This window comes from Solea solea, chromosome 6 (assembly GCF_958295425.1).
Source record: "Solea solea chromosome 6, fSolSol10.1, whole genome shotgun sequence".
NCBI lineage: Eukaryota > Metazoa > Chordata > Actinopteri > Pleuronectiformes > Soleidae > Solea > Solea solea.
In genome coordinates, this window is record NC_081139.1 from 2,376,385 (window position 1) to 2,390,586 (window position 14,202).

Below are 14,202 nucleotides of genomic sequence, written 5' to 3' on the forward strand. Positions count from 1 at the left end.
TTTCAAAGTTGGCGCCTCTTTCCAGTTCACTTGGTCCCGCCCATAACGGCCAACCTGCACCTTTAGGCCTGTCACGAATCGTGAACGTGAAAGACGTGAACGTGAAAGACGTGCCCTCGTGGACGCATGATCTTCAAGGATGTATACAGCTGTAGCTGAGGACGCGGTTTGAGGTAAGTGTCCCAGATAAACGCATGTCAATGACATTTAAAATACGTCATACCTCAAGTGGACAGCCTTGAAGCTAACGTTAGCATCTCGCTGATAAATTGCTACCATTCCATTAGCTATCGTTAGCAGATCGCTATTGTTTTGTGACGAATTAAGTGACAGGTGTTTAAAGCGTTTTCTAACATGGCCAGAGGTTAGTCGTAATTGTGTAGGTCTCTGCTGCTGATAAATGTTCATAAAAGTTGTTATTCGTGATTTGAATGCGGTCAAACTGCTCTGAGTGTCTGTGACTGGGCTCGTGCTGATCGGCAACCCGAGGATGATCCACGATGTATTATTTATTATTTGCCGTTATAAAACAAACACGTTAGCATCCTTGTTGTTGTTGTTTGTCTCTGGGTCTATTTGCTCTGTATAAGTTGTTGCTGCTAAATTATATAGATGCCTGCTGAATGTGAATGAGTATATTTGGATTTGAATGTTAAACTGAGGTAGTGAAATGTGGGTTTTGTGGTTACCAGATTAAGTTTGATTGCCTAATGTTTTAATCTATAAAAAAATAGTGTTTCCTGTTGAACTTTAAATACTGAACCATTAAAATCAGAAACTAACCTGTTTAAAGGACCAAGTTGTGTTTTTTGTAATTTAAAAAGCCTTCTCTAGCTCACACACAGCTCAAGATGTCTGTGTTTCTGTCTGTCGCCACAGTTGCCAAGAAGAGATCCAGTCCTGACTCCTGGGTCTCCTTTCCAACTGTTTTCCTCCTTTTTCCCTACATGTGTGTGCAAGCTACTTGTAATGATGTCATGCTTGTAAAAAAGGAGACTTTGACCATATTGATTTCTCTGTATATAACTGCATGAATCTATTTTGGAAAGAGAAGCATTATCAAGATCTGTGATTGACAAGTTTTAATTGTTTTCACGCAAATCTTACTTTTAAGAACATAATGTTGATAGGAGTGGAGTAATGTGCTGAGTGTAATCTCCAATGAAAATATTTATCACTCTTTATTTCTGCTCTTCTGTGTCTCTCTTAGGAAGAAAAGTGGCACATTGTTGGCTTTGCCAGCAATGCTCAGTGGCTTGTGGATCACAAGGCAGACATGTACTGCTGTAATTGTGCCAACCTGAAGTGAGTGATGATTAATGTGAAATAGATAGATAGATACTTTATTCATCTCACAGAGAAATTCACAATATACTTTCAAATCCTGATGAATCCTCTAATGGAAATAATGACCGGGTTCTCTCTTCATTAGCACTGATGGTACCTGCTGTAGAATGAGTCAGCTGGACAAGAAAACGGACACTCCTCGACGCTTCACTGAGTTTCAGTGAGTGTACACACACACACACACACACACACACACACACACACACAATAGAAAACAAATCATAGTCCCTCTCCAGTTACATCAGATAGGCGGGCAATGATATACTACGATATGGTTTGGTTGTGCTGTAAATGATGTTGGTGCGTGGTATTGGTGTAATATTCCTCCATGTGCCCCTCTTTAACACGTTCCCTTGATGTGTCTGCACGGCCCTGGTTAGCTTGTAAAGATAGATACAATGGGTTCAGAAAATATTCAGACCCCTTCAGCTTTTTTACATTGTTATGTTGCAGCCTTTTGCAAAGTGAACAAAATGACAAAGTGAAAAGAGAATTTTAGAACATTTTGCTATTTTATTAACAATGTAAAGTTTTCAGACCTATAACTATGACTCTTGAAATGTAGCTCAGGTTGCTTCCATTTATGTTGGTCATCTTTGAGATGTTTCTACACCTTGATAAGGTAAATTCAATGGATTTGCCATGATTTGGAAAGGCACACACCTCTCTATATAAGGTCTCACAGCTGACAATGCATTTTAGACTAAAACCAAGCCTTGAGGTGGAAGGAACTGCCTGCAGAGGTCTGAAACAGGATTGTATCGAGTCACAGATCTGGGGAAGGGTTTAAGATACTTTTTAAAATCCAGATTTATCAGGAAAAAGACTAACATTAATTGTTACCGCCTTGTGAAATGTTAAAGGTGTAGATAAAACTTCAACCGTGATACTGTCCTTATCAAAGTCTACACGAGAACGTCTGGAGCAATTACTCCATGTGTACATTTAGAATTTTCTCTCTCCATATATCAGTTCTTCCTCAATTTAGTCCTTGCTTTTGGTTTTATTTATTCTTTTGAGCTTTGTTTCTTCCCAGCTTATCTGAGTTCTGTTGTATGGTTGTGCTCTATAGCATTAATTGCAAACTACAACTGTTTAGTAAGTTCAAGATGCACCTTGAAGTGGCAATGAGGTCTTTTAAAAAGTCTTAAAGGTACTGAACTTCAGGATTCCTGCATATACTGTTGTGGAGGAATGGCAGCTAACAGATAAAAGTGCTGCACACAACAATTTGCCTTGTGTGCAGTAGAATTTTGATGCATTGCAATGCATCGTAGAATAGAATTGAATCGAATTGTTACCTGGTGAATCGTAATTGTGAGCGCAGTGCCAATGCACACCCCTATAAAAAAAAAAAACACGTAATCATGTCTGATTTTAAGCGGCATCTGCTGCTATGAGAGCACAGTCAGACTGACAATTCTGGCAATTCAGGCTAGCAATACATTGAGTGGAGTATGTGCAGTCAGCTCACTGCAAAAAAATATTTTCTTGCATACATAATATACAGCTGAAACACTACATACTCAATCTGCTCCTCAAGTGAAGCCAAAATCGCAATTGTCCCCTGGTGGCTGGCTGTAGTATTGTACATAAAGCCCGTCCCCTCCATGTTGTCTGGTTGGCCAAAATAAGAAAAACCCCAAGTACACATACTTTTTTTTTTTCTTTAAAGATGGTTTCTGTCATTATAGGTAGTTCTAATGTTGTGAATTATTTTCATTTGGAAAATGTATGAACGTCACTGTATCAAACCAAACGGACCGATCTGAGTCTGTCAAAGTGGGGATTTGTTGATCTTTATGTTACTCTATATATTTTTATACAGTGGATGTTAAATAAAGTGCTCCAAGTCTGACTGCTTGGCTCATGTTTTCTATCACAGTGAGTCAAGTTAGATTTATAAAGAGTTTCACAAGTTGACCATGAGCGACACTGCTGTATCACAGACAGAAAGACAAAAAGGAACAGTGACAGTTTGTCAATTGTGAACAGTGTTCACTTGAGACATTGTCATGCTTTTTATTTTTAAATGTTAAATGCCATATGTATATACTGTATTTTAAACTCAATGTTCACAACGTGTGCCTCTGAACTTGCACTGTTGGTCAAATTGCAATGGATTGACACGAGTCCCGTGCGGCGATTAAATAAGAAAGTAGAGCAAATAAATACAAAGATTCTTACAAAGAAATTTATTACACAAAACACTAAGTTTCCATTTGCGTTTTTTTTTTTTTTTTAACAAAAATGAGTTTCCAGTCTCATAATGTGCAAGTGATCATAATGCACATTTGATTTGTATATGAAGCGCACAGACAAATTTCAACTTCAATGTGTGCATCACTTTGTTGTAAAATTAAAAGGACTACAGGTCACAGTGTACACTTCACCCTGGTTGGCTGTGTGGAAACATTCCTCAGATCAGCAAGCAGGGCTTAAGCACTTAACTGTAGTTGGCAGGTATGACACAACATGGCTGACCTCTTTGATTACATGTTGATAAAGGAGCTTTTCGTTATGAAAAATTTACTTGTGTTAAAGTACAAAAAAGTAGTTTCCCATTACCTCAAACTTGAATACTGACAACCAGACTACATTTGCTTATGACAAAGAAAAGTAAAAGCATTACACCTTTAGTAAAAACTGGAGAGAACAGTCTTTTGCATGGGTGTGTTGGGGGATTAGGTTCGACCTAATGCTCCTTCTTTCCCCCGTAGGAAGCCGCACTCGTGCCCTCGTTTACAGCAGAACACATTTACTGCTCTTTTTCCCCCGCCTGGCCTGTAGTGCAGCCCTGGTGGCCATCTCAAAGACTTCCCTCACACCATCCTTTGTTTTTGCAGAACACTCCATGTATCCAAAGGCGTTGATCTTATTCGCCATGTCCCGTCCATCCTCTGGTTTCACAGGTTCCTAAAGGAAAAGGTCACAGAGTTTTAGGAAACGAGCATTCATCGACAAGTGAATTGTGGAAGCAGTTCACATGCAAATGCAGAGCTGTGTCCGTATCGCATTAAACTGAAAATATCTCAACTTTTCAGAGCATCCTTTGATACTCACACCAAATAATTAGATCAAACTAGTCTATTTTCAACCTGAAGTAAACGCACAACGCTCCTGAATCAGTTGGTGAAAGAGAAAATGCAGCATTGACAATCCATTTAGTCAGTCATTTTTCTCAGTTTACCATGTTAATTAATTCAGTGAGGCTGGTTGTCTGGTTGGCTTTGGGTGAACGCAAATGACACAGCTGGAAAAGTCAGAGGAATCACACCGAGGGGAAAGGGGTTAGTGTCCTGCATGCCTATGCCTGGATTCCTCCAGAAATTCTCCTGCTATTGTTAACGTGTCTTAGCCAGACAATGTACCTCTGGTTATGTCAAGTTTGACCAAGCAAACTCCAGAGAATGTCTGGACACAAATCTCCAGACATTACCCACACAGTTCATGCCTGAAGTAAAGCTACCTGTGTGTGTGTGTTCTTGTTTTTTTTTTTTTTTTTTACCTGCTTCATTTTGGCAAGCTCCCTCCGGGTGTGCTCATCATTACGCAGGTCCTTTTTATTCCCCACCAGTATAATGGGAACATTAGGACAAAAGTGTTTCACCTCGGGAGTCCACTTCTCTGGAATGTTCTCTGAATGAAGGGGACAAGGTACAAAAACAGTCGGACTATCAGTTACAGTCTGTGGATTTACATTCATTCAATTGGGTTTATAAAAACAGAAACGGTAGAAACATGACCAACGAAATGTTGCTAAAAATGATATTGACCAACAATACATGTAGATCACAGGATACATATGTAGTATCACTGTATCAAGAGGTGACATACAAAGCAGAATACTCACAGTTAAAAGTCACCATTAAGTCTCAAAGCAATAATCAAAGAAGTTACATATTTATTTTCTGACTAGTTCTTCATCTTTGCAAATCCAGCGATTGTAATTAAAAAGGCGATCTATAAACCATCTATAATAAATGGGACATTTGTTTACAATAAGACAGGTTGTACACAATATATACAATAAATGTGCTGGTAACTGGATAAAGTTCTGATGTGTTCCTGTGAGCCACAGAGCTACATGATAGATACAAACTCATTCTTTTGTGTACAAGCTTCTCTATCCTTCTACATACAGAATGTTTCTATTTATTCATTTTACATGTCCGTAGGTGACATTTACACAAAATGTACACTGAGAAGAAAAGCAATGCATCATCAACATGACCATACATAGAAGCTCTCTGTTATCACTTACCAAGACTGTCGGGACTGTCAATGGAGAAGCACATGAGGATGACGTCAGTGTCTGGATAAGAAAGTGGACGCAGTCTGTCATAGTCTTCCTGACCGGCTGTATCCCAGAGAGCCAACTCCACCTGTCACAACAGATAACAATTCCCAAACTTCAACTACAGGATTGACATTGAACAGACCTAACGATCCAGATGACTCCGCTGTATTTCAAAATACTCATAGGGCACAGAAAAAAACACCCAATGTCCGAAACTTCAGTCAAGACCCATCGGTCTCGTGGTGTATGCTTATTCCTGCCTATCTGTCAAATCCCATGTATCCATAAACATTTCATAACTGACACTGATATTTTCATACAAACCTGTTGTGATTGACTGATGTTAAATACTCTCAACTCCCTTCATTTCTCAGTTCCTACACTTTGTGTCATAACAACTTAATGGTTCACAGCTGAGCAGTAAATCTTCAGTCAGATCCACTACATTCTTAATGTTAAACAAAAAAGCAAGCACATGCAATAACATAATTTTTTTTACTTTGACTTTAAAAGTGATTTTGGTGACAACCAAATTAAAATGTATTGAGGTTATAGTTAAATACATAATCACAACATTTTATTTAACAATGTATGTAATTAAAGTATTAGGTGCTATGTTTCATAAGTGTTTCATAACCCAAACTCTTAAGATGAGTCAGCTTCTTATTAATTGCCACATCAAATTACATGCAACTTGCATGACTGTGGGTGAAAGGGAATGGACAAAAGTAAGAACTGCGGCCGACTCTCAGCTGCTGTTGTAATAAAAAGGTGTCAAGTTGTGTAGCATTGAATTCTGTCTAAAATGTTAGGACAGTAAAATCAACTGTACCTGTTTGCTATCAACTTCTATGTCAGCAACGTAGTTCTCGAAGACTGTGGGCACGTAGACCTCTGGAAACTGGTCCTTGCTGAACACAATGAGGAGACAGGTCTTCCCACATGCTCCATCTCCCACTATAACCAGCTTTTTCCTGATTGCTGCCATGGCTGCAGACAAGACACAGAAATAAGCAAAGGTTATGATGTGAACACTTGATCTCTCACAGGAGGGAGGGCCAATTTATTGCATGTAGGGATTATGCAACCAAAACCTCTACTTCCACAGTGAGAGAAAAATGAGCAGCAGTAACTTTAAATTGTGTTGACAGTAGGAAAAAAGACTACACTGATATAATATTTATTATTCAAAAATACACATTTAACAATTTAGATTCTAAAATGTAAAAAGGAAGACCCTTCTCACCTAATTTACCTTTTTTTAAACCCAAAGTTGGATTTTTGTGTATATTTACACATGTATATACACAAGGCTGTAGATCAGGGCTGTGCTACAAAAAAACAACACAGGAAATCTTTCTTTCGCTTGGAACCTCACCAGAAATATTAACAATTTTCCTTTCACAATTACCCAATAATGGAAGTTCACAACAACAGCCTTCTTACAGTGTTTTTTTTTTATCGTAATACTATCATATTAGGACTGCAACTACCGATTATTTTCACAATCGATATACCGTTGATTATATTCTCAATTAATATTTTAGTTGTTTGGTGTATGAAATGACAGAAATATGTTGTGTTCAAAATGCTGATGTTCTCCAACCCAAATGATAACTTTTTAAGGATTTTTGATGATGATATTGAGCAAAGAAATGTGAAATAATATAATATATAATGAAATATTCATTTGTTTAGCTAATTAAAAAACAAACCCAAAACAGTTAAACTGCTTAATCAGTTTTCAAAATAGTTGGCAATTCACTTCGCAATAGTGTGATGAAGGATTAATCGTAGCCAATCCTTTATCGTATATCGCTTCATTCCTAGTATAAACACAACGTCAGAACCGTCTGAAACCAACACCCGGGGCTAACTATTTAGCATTCAAAGCTGAGGTTGTTTCTACCCAGATTATGCAGTGTCCTGTACACAGACTGTACAGGTGAACACCAGAGAGTAGAAAGAGCCCACATTTGTTGGATGTATTTTAAGACTTTACGTGAATAACAACGTCTTTTCCTGGTGATACATTTCCGCCCGTGTTTCAGACCCACCCCAGCATCAAACTCGACTATTTTTGTTATTATAAATAAACGTTTGTGCCGCATCATAACAGCATAAACGAACATAAATTGAGAGTCAATTATCTGGGACAAGTAGTGACAGAAAAACGTAAATCGTTACAGAACTGATTAACCTAGATTTTTAGCTGATGTTCTGTTTACAATAGTCTTCATGTTAACTGGTGTTGCTAACAAGCTAGCTGTTGGCCGGGTACGCGGCTAGTGCGATGAGTTTATTAGCTTTATGTTTTTTTTCATTTCGCCGTGATGTATAACACTCACACAATACCGTTAATCTAACACTCACAAGTGCCGTGTTTTGTCACCAGTTTTAACCATTCGTACAAACATGGCTATTTTATTTGAATCATAAAAACCGGTACGGATGGCTGGCTAGCTAGCCAGACTTAGCTTAGCCAAACGGAAGTGAATGCGACTTAAATCGGGTCGTTAGCAATCTGACTACCGTAGCCACAAACGTCGCTAGATATAAAATATAGATTTATTGAATGTATACTTTACCGCCGCGTCGTCAATGTAAACACATGACATTGTCTTGATATATACAATTCGTGGTAATATTATGTACTTACCAAATGATGGTTTTAAAGTGAATCCAAATGATTTCCAAGTAGTGCTTTGTTGGCCTCCTCGCTGCTGCTGCTGGAGGAAGTAACACAGGGGCGGAGAGAGGAGCACAGAGTCCTACTGTACAAACACGATAGATTCATGAATGTTGTTATACTACTAATAATAATACAGTGCTACTACTACTGATAATAATAATAATAATAATAATAGTGCTACTAATAATAATAATCCTTTACTCTAAACATGTATGCCCATGCTGTGTATGGTTGCTATTTACATTGTTTATACTATTCTCTTTTTAATTTCCTTTAATGTTTTTTTTAAATGTCTCTATATCTTTAAATATTTCCTGTTATTTTGTAATGTATGTTTACCATTTACTATTGTATTAACCTCTGCATACTGCAATTTATTCTCTTCCTATACATACTGTATTATATTTCCACAACTTTTAGATACATCATTTAATTGAATTCAAATGTTTACATTTTCTATTTATATTTTATTTTCTTCTTCTCTATTCTGATACTTTACTTTCATTCTATAGTTCGTATACCTTTATTTCTAGTTTTATATATCATTTTTTAATCAACATTTACACTGTCAGTGCAGCTGTAATACTACTAACAAAGGATTATCTTTTCTTATTATGATAATTTTTATTTGTATTATATTATTTCATTTTTTCAATTTAACCATTTATACAGGTTATCCCATTGATACACAGGGTCTCATTTTTAAGAGAGACTTGTCAATATAAAAATGATGATTGTGTTATAATTATTTTATTATTATTATTATTATGAGTAGTAGTAGTAATAATAGTCAGAGTAGTATATGCTACAGTTGAAATTTCCATCAGAATCAAAATAAAAAAGGTTTATTGACAGGTAAAGTTACCACATTATACCAGAGGGAATTTCCTCTGGTCAGTGTTGTGCATATAGAGAGAGATAAGGAAACAATATAAAGAAAATAACATAGAAAGACATAATTTAAATTTAAAACAGAGTGAATCTTATTTAAAATAAAAGTGAATATAATTGCAAACAAAAAGTCTAAAGATTGTTACTAAAGAGAGTAACAATTGTCAGTGTCCATGTGCTGCAGTGTGCAAGGAACAGGATACTTTGTCCCAATAACTGGAAATCATGTGCATATGCTTTCTTAGAAAAATTAGACAAACTATAATTAAGTAATTAAGGATTTGTGGATCAAAAGTCCAGTTTCCAGAAGGCCACTTCTACCACAAGACAAAGCACAGAAATGCAAAGATCGTCACAAGTTTGCAAGTCAAGACTTGAAATATTGACCATGTGTACAGCCTCAGGAAAGTGGAAAAGGGTTGGGCCTCATCAATCATTGGCTTCAGCTGAGTAACTTTTCTTTCTTAGAAATGATGGTCAAATGCTGTACACACAACATGACTGGCTTTACACCACTTCTCAATTTACACCTTTGGAGACTGAGACATGTTGCTACTATAAATGTAAATTGTGCCATATGTTTTCATACCAAGACCAAGAATTATGAATCATTTTAAGATCAATCCATAGATACAGCCACATATTTGCAAAAAAAACTGTACATCAAAGTCAGGTGTGCACATCATCATATTTGTGCATATTTTGACTTTGTACTTTGCAAATATGAACCAAAATCAAAGTCACATGATTTAAAAAGTTGCAAGGATCAGCCAAAATGTTCTCACAAGGACAAAATGTCCTCACAAAGACACACACATATGCAGTACTGTGCAAAAGTCACCATTCAATTTGTTGCTTTAGCAACACTATAATGCAGTACAGTGTAATTATTTCGCTTATCACTTTACTGGAACACATCCAGAAAATATCCCTCCATCCACATGATTCACACGAGGGGCCAATCTCAGCTGACACAGGGTGAAAAACAGGGTCACAACACGGACAGGTCACCAGTCCAATCACAGTGCCGCATATAAAGACAATCAACCAGTGTATAGAGTGTATGTAGTTATAAAATAACAAACAAACAGCTTCTACAGGTTAAAGTGTCAAGTATTTCTTTGTGACCGACCGTTACATTTGAACACTAGCATGACCCTGGCTCTCTTAAAACTGAAGTGGAACCCTAATAAGTCATGTTACAAGTAAAACCTGTGTGTTTGTCCCACTATTTCATGTTTAAAAAAATGACATGCTTGGGCATTACACACACATGCTGCATGAGTTAAACTCATTGACAGCTTGTTAATCTATCAGACCCAATGTTCATTGTTCCATTCCAAATGCCAGTGATCACAGAATTTTGACAAATGTAAAAAAAACAACAAAGAGGACCTGTGTCCCGAAGACTTCTACACAGTGCTGTTTATTGGCAATGTGATGAATAACAATAATATGTACTATGTAAACATTACGGGCCTTTGTTCAGAGATATTCACATGAGTCATGGTAACATAAGCGGTGGTTTTTACCAATAACAATAACAATGGCTGTGTTCTGTTCATGTCAGACATTACGGTGAAGCATGATGTGCAATACTTGGAAAAATTAAACTGAAGCAGTAAAATGGAATTCAGCCACCATTCATTTGATTATTTACACCTGCACGTCTCCTACTGTGACACGTCAAACTACCAAGGACCAGAGGTGGAAAGAGGACTGAAATATTCTACTCAAGTAAAAGTACTACTATTTTGATAACATTTTACTTAAGCATGAGTAAAAGTACTGGTCTGAAAATGTACTCAAGTTAAAGTGAAAAAGTGTCTTTAACAAGGTTGGGGTTCTTTCTTGTGTCGTGCAAAAAGGGACAAATCTCACATGAATTGTTTTTAATTACAGACAAACCTTTAGAAATTAAAGTGCTGACGAAATAATATACGTAAACACATAATGTGTCAGTCAAAATAGGTCAAAGGTCACAAATGCTTCAACTTTCATACTCACTCACTCAGGGATCTTAATCAACGTCAATTCATTCGATTCAATGTAGCGAAGGGCACTACTTTAAAAAACGAGATCTAGAGAAGAGATCTAGACGAGAGAGGTGTTTTAATAACTCTAATAATATAAATGTGCATCGAGAGGTGATTTTCAGTGTTTCACACTAGGTAACTTGAGACAGAGATGGACGAAGAGAGAAAGATATTGTCTGTTTTCACAAGGGTATTAATAACTTTGGCTCTTAATCTAATCTAGATAAGAGGCTTTCTCAACACAACTAACTTTGACCTTGTGGAAACAACCTCAGGCATGTCAATAATTTATTTTTAATGAAAACTGTCACATTAATACCATTCATTCATTAATTAATTCATTCATTCATTCATCCATTCATTTGTGGATTGAAGTGGCCAGTTATTCCACAATGAAACAAGCAAAGAAAGAATGGAAAACATTTATTTTATTTTTGGAATTTTTTTTAAATTATGAGGTGAATGATGAGGACAGGTGAGTGACGAGGACAGGTGAATGAAGAGGACAGGTGAGTGATGAGGACAGGTGAATGAAGAGGACAGGTGAGTGATGAGGACAGGTGAATGATGAGGACAGGTGAGTGATGAGGACAGGTGAATGATGAGGACAGGTGTATTGGCGTTGATTAAGGTCCGTGAGTTAGTGAGGAAGTTAAAGCCTCTGTGACCTTTGACCCATGTGGACTGATTCATTATGGGTTTACGTATTTTATTATATTAATAGAGATCATACTATAATTTGTAAAGGTTTGCCTTTAATTAAAAACAATTCATGTGAGATTTGTGTCCCCTTGTCATTTTTGCACGACACAAGAAAGAACCCCAACCTTGTCAAAAAAGTAACTAAGTAACTTTTACTCTGAGTACATTTTAAACAAGGTACCTTTTATTTTTACTTTAACTTGGGTACATTTTTAGACCAGTACTTTTACTTGTACTTATTCTCAAAATAGTGGTACTTTTACATGAGTAGAATATCTCAGTACTCTTTATACCTCTGAATTATGTCATAGTTCCATTCGGCTCTTGTCAGTTTCACTGTCACTCTGACCTGACATACATGAATCAGTATAACCTGTGCTCTTCCTGCTAAAACGTGTCAAAATCACTGCTGTGCAAGTGGCACTGAGGCTGAATTAGAGCATCAGACAGACAGAACTAATACTATAGGTAGGGAAAGACACAGGCAGATACAGACAGTTACAGACAGTTTGCTGGAAAAGAACAGTAAACAAAGAAAGAAGAGTAGTATAAAGGGAATACCAGAGGGCAGAAGAGAGGAGTACAGTAAGTGTAGAATGGAACACAGATGAGCAGATGGTCAAACAGTGAAAAGTACATTAACAGATACATGTAAAAAGAAGAAAAAGCACCTCTGTGTTTGATTTCTCTGAAATCCACCAGCAGGAAATCAAAGAATAACAACAGACAGTAAACAGACACAGTTTTACCAGCGGGCAACACATTTCACATGGACACAATTTCATTCTATAATTTATTAGACAGTGAGTTTTGCTTCTTCTGAAGAGGAGGACTTGTGATTTTTTTTATAAAAGAAATAAAAAAACACACACACGGTGTACACTGTATTTCTTTTTGTCATGTAGTGTCAGCCCAACCTTAGACTATGACTGAGTGATAAAGTCACACTCTCAAACGACAGCGTGACTTTTTGCTGAATCATGATGAGAATGCCTTTTTTTTTGACGATTACACGGAATCAAGTTAAATGGTCCATGAAATCACTGTTGCTGAGGTCACATAGAATGTGTGAACCATCCTCTGATAGCTCCAGTGTGGTTTGTATGAGGTTCTGACTTCACCACCGTGCACACGCTGGGATCCAGCCTCAGACACAGACACTCACCCTCTCTGAAAACCTGCTGCCAAAGGAGATGAGATGAAAAACAGATTGTAGCCTCTTATCAAAATGTTAACCTCATAAAATCTCTACTTTCTCAAGTCCAGAAAGAAACATGTTTATAGCTTTAACTTCAACAGCTTGACTGTGACAGAGGATTAGGGCCAAACTGAAGAGAGACAGAGATTTTTTCATTCATTATTTAATTAAATGTAGTATTATTATCATTACGAATAATAAATAGTAACAGCACGGACCGGAGGGCAGACGTAGTTCCACTCCTTCCGGATCCAAAAATGTAATTATGAATCTAATTGTTTCTTAGAAAAATCCTCTTTGAACAGCACACACGAGTAACCACGAGCAGCCATTTCCTCAAAGTCTGTGTGATTCTTTCTTCCAAACAGACTCCATTTCTTGTACAATTAAAGATAAAGGTAATGTGGCGCTTCATGAGGCAACAGTTTGTGAAGGCCAAACCAAAATATAGGAGATTTTGCTTGAATAATAATTAGAAAATCTTCAGTTTGGCCCAAACACTCTGTCATAGTTTGACAGCTTTTTCCATTTTTCTTGAAATTTGAATTTGTAAACTGCCCACTCTTCCACACCAAAGTCCATGGAGAAAAAGTGGGGGAACACAGGAACTGCTGCTGCTATCCTTCCTTTGAAGTCAAGTGACACAAACTAACCAAGTCATAAAATAATGCATGCGAATGTAGCGATAGAGCTAGTGGATTTCTCCTCCCCTCTTTATTTTACGATTCAACACTTCTTTCACCCCCGTGTGAAATCTCTAAAGACGACAGGTCGTGTTCTAGTGATATCTCATGTCTTTTCAGGCTGACTTTAGATACTTTTCATTGACAGTAGTTGGTAAAAACTGTCAAACGATCTCCAAACACAACATATGACAGCGCAAGACGTCATCGTATCGTATTCGCTGTCTACACGGAAACACGGGGCTGGCATCTTGAGATTTCTCCACTAATTTATCCAAAAATACCGCTTCAGGTCCCCTAAAACGCCGTCTCCGTGTGGACGGGCCCTTAAGCAGTTGTAGATTTATTAGGTC

At 37.2% G+C, this 14,202-nt stretch overlaps 1 protein-coding gene and 1 long non-coding RNA gene across 2 annotated transcripts in view; one reads left to right on the forward strand and one right to left on the reverse strand.

The window, feature by feature from the left end:
- LOC131460466 (uncharacterized) overlaps positions 1 to 14,202 on the forward strand; it is a 22,025-nt gene continuing 7,823 nt past the window's right edge. The window contains exons 1-3 of the long non-coding RNA XR_009240388.1: positions 1 to 173; positions 1,211 to 1,305; positions 1,433 to 1,507. This is a non-coding gene — a long non-coding RNA (uncharacterized LOC131460466). The remainder of the gene's footprint in view (positions 174 to 1,210; positions 1,306 to 1,432; positions 1,508 to 14,202) is intronic.
- LOC131460452 (transforming protein RhoA) lies at positions 3,528 to 8,465 on the reverse strand. Its single transcript, XM_058630976.1, has 5 exons — positions 8,307 to 8,465; positions 6,480 to 6,637; positions 5,612 to 5,732; positions 4,856 to 4,986; positions 3,528 to 4,263 (listed from the first exon to the last, which is right to left on the reverse strand). The coding sequence occupies exons 2-5, from the start codon at positions 6,633 to 6,635 to the stop codon at positions 4,090 to 4,092; spliced, it is 582 nt and encodes a 193-aa protein (XP_058486959.1). The 5' UTR covers positions 6,636 to 6,637; positions 8,307 to 8,465; the 3' UTR covers positions 3,528 to 4,089.

Bases quoted from the DNA above. Each gene is read 5' to 3' on its own strand.
- LOC131460452 (XM_058630976.1), bottom strand. From the start codon at position 6,635: ATGGCAGCAATCAGGAAAAAGCTGGTTATAGTGGGAGATGGAGCATGT. The intron at 4,987-5,611 runs GTAAGTGATAAC...CCCTTCATTCAG, and splicing joins TGACAGTCCCGACAGTCTTG to AGAACATTCCAGAGAAGTGG. The intron at 4,264-4,855 runs GTAAAAAAAAAA...CTTTTCCTTTAG, and splicing joins AGCTTGCCAAAATGAAGCAG to GAACCTGTGAAACCAGAGGA.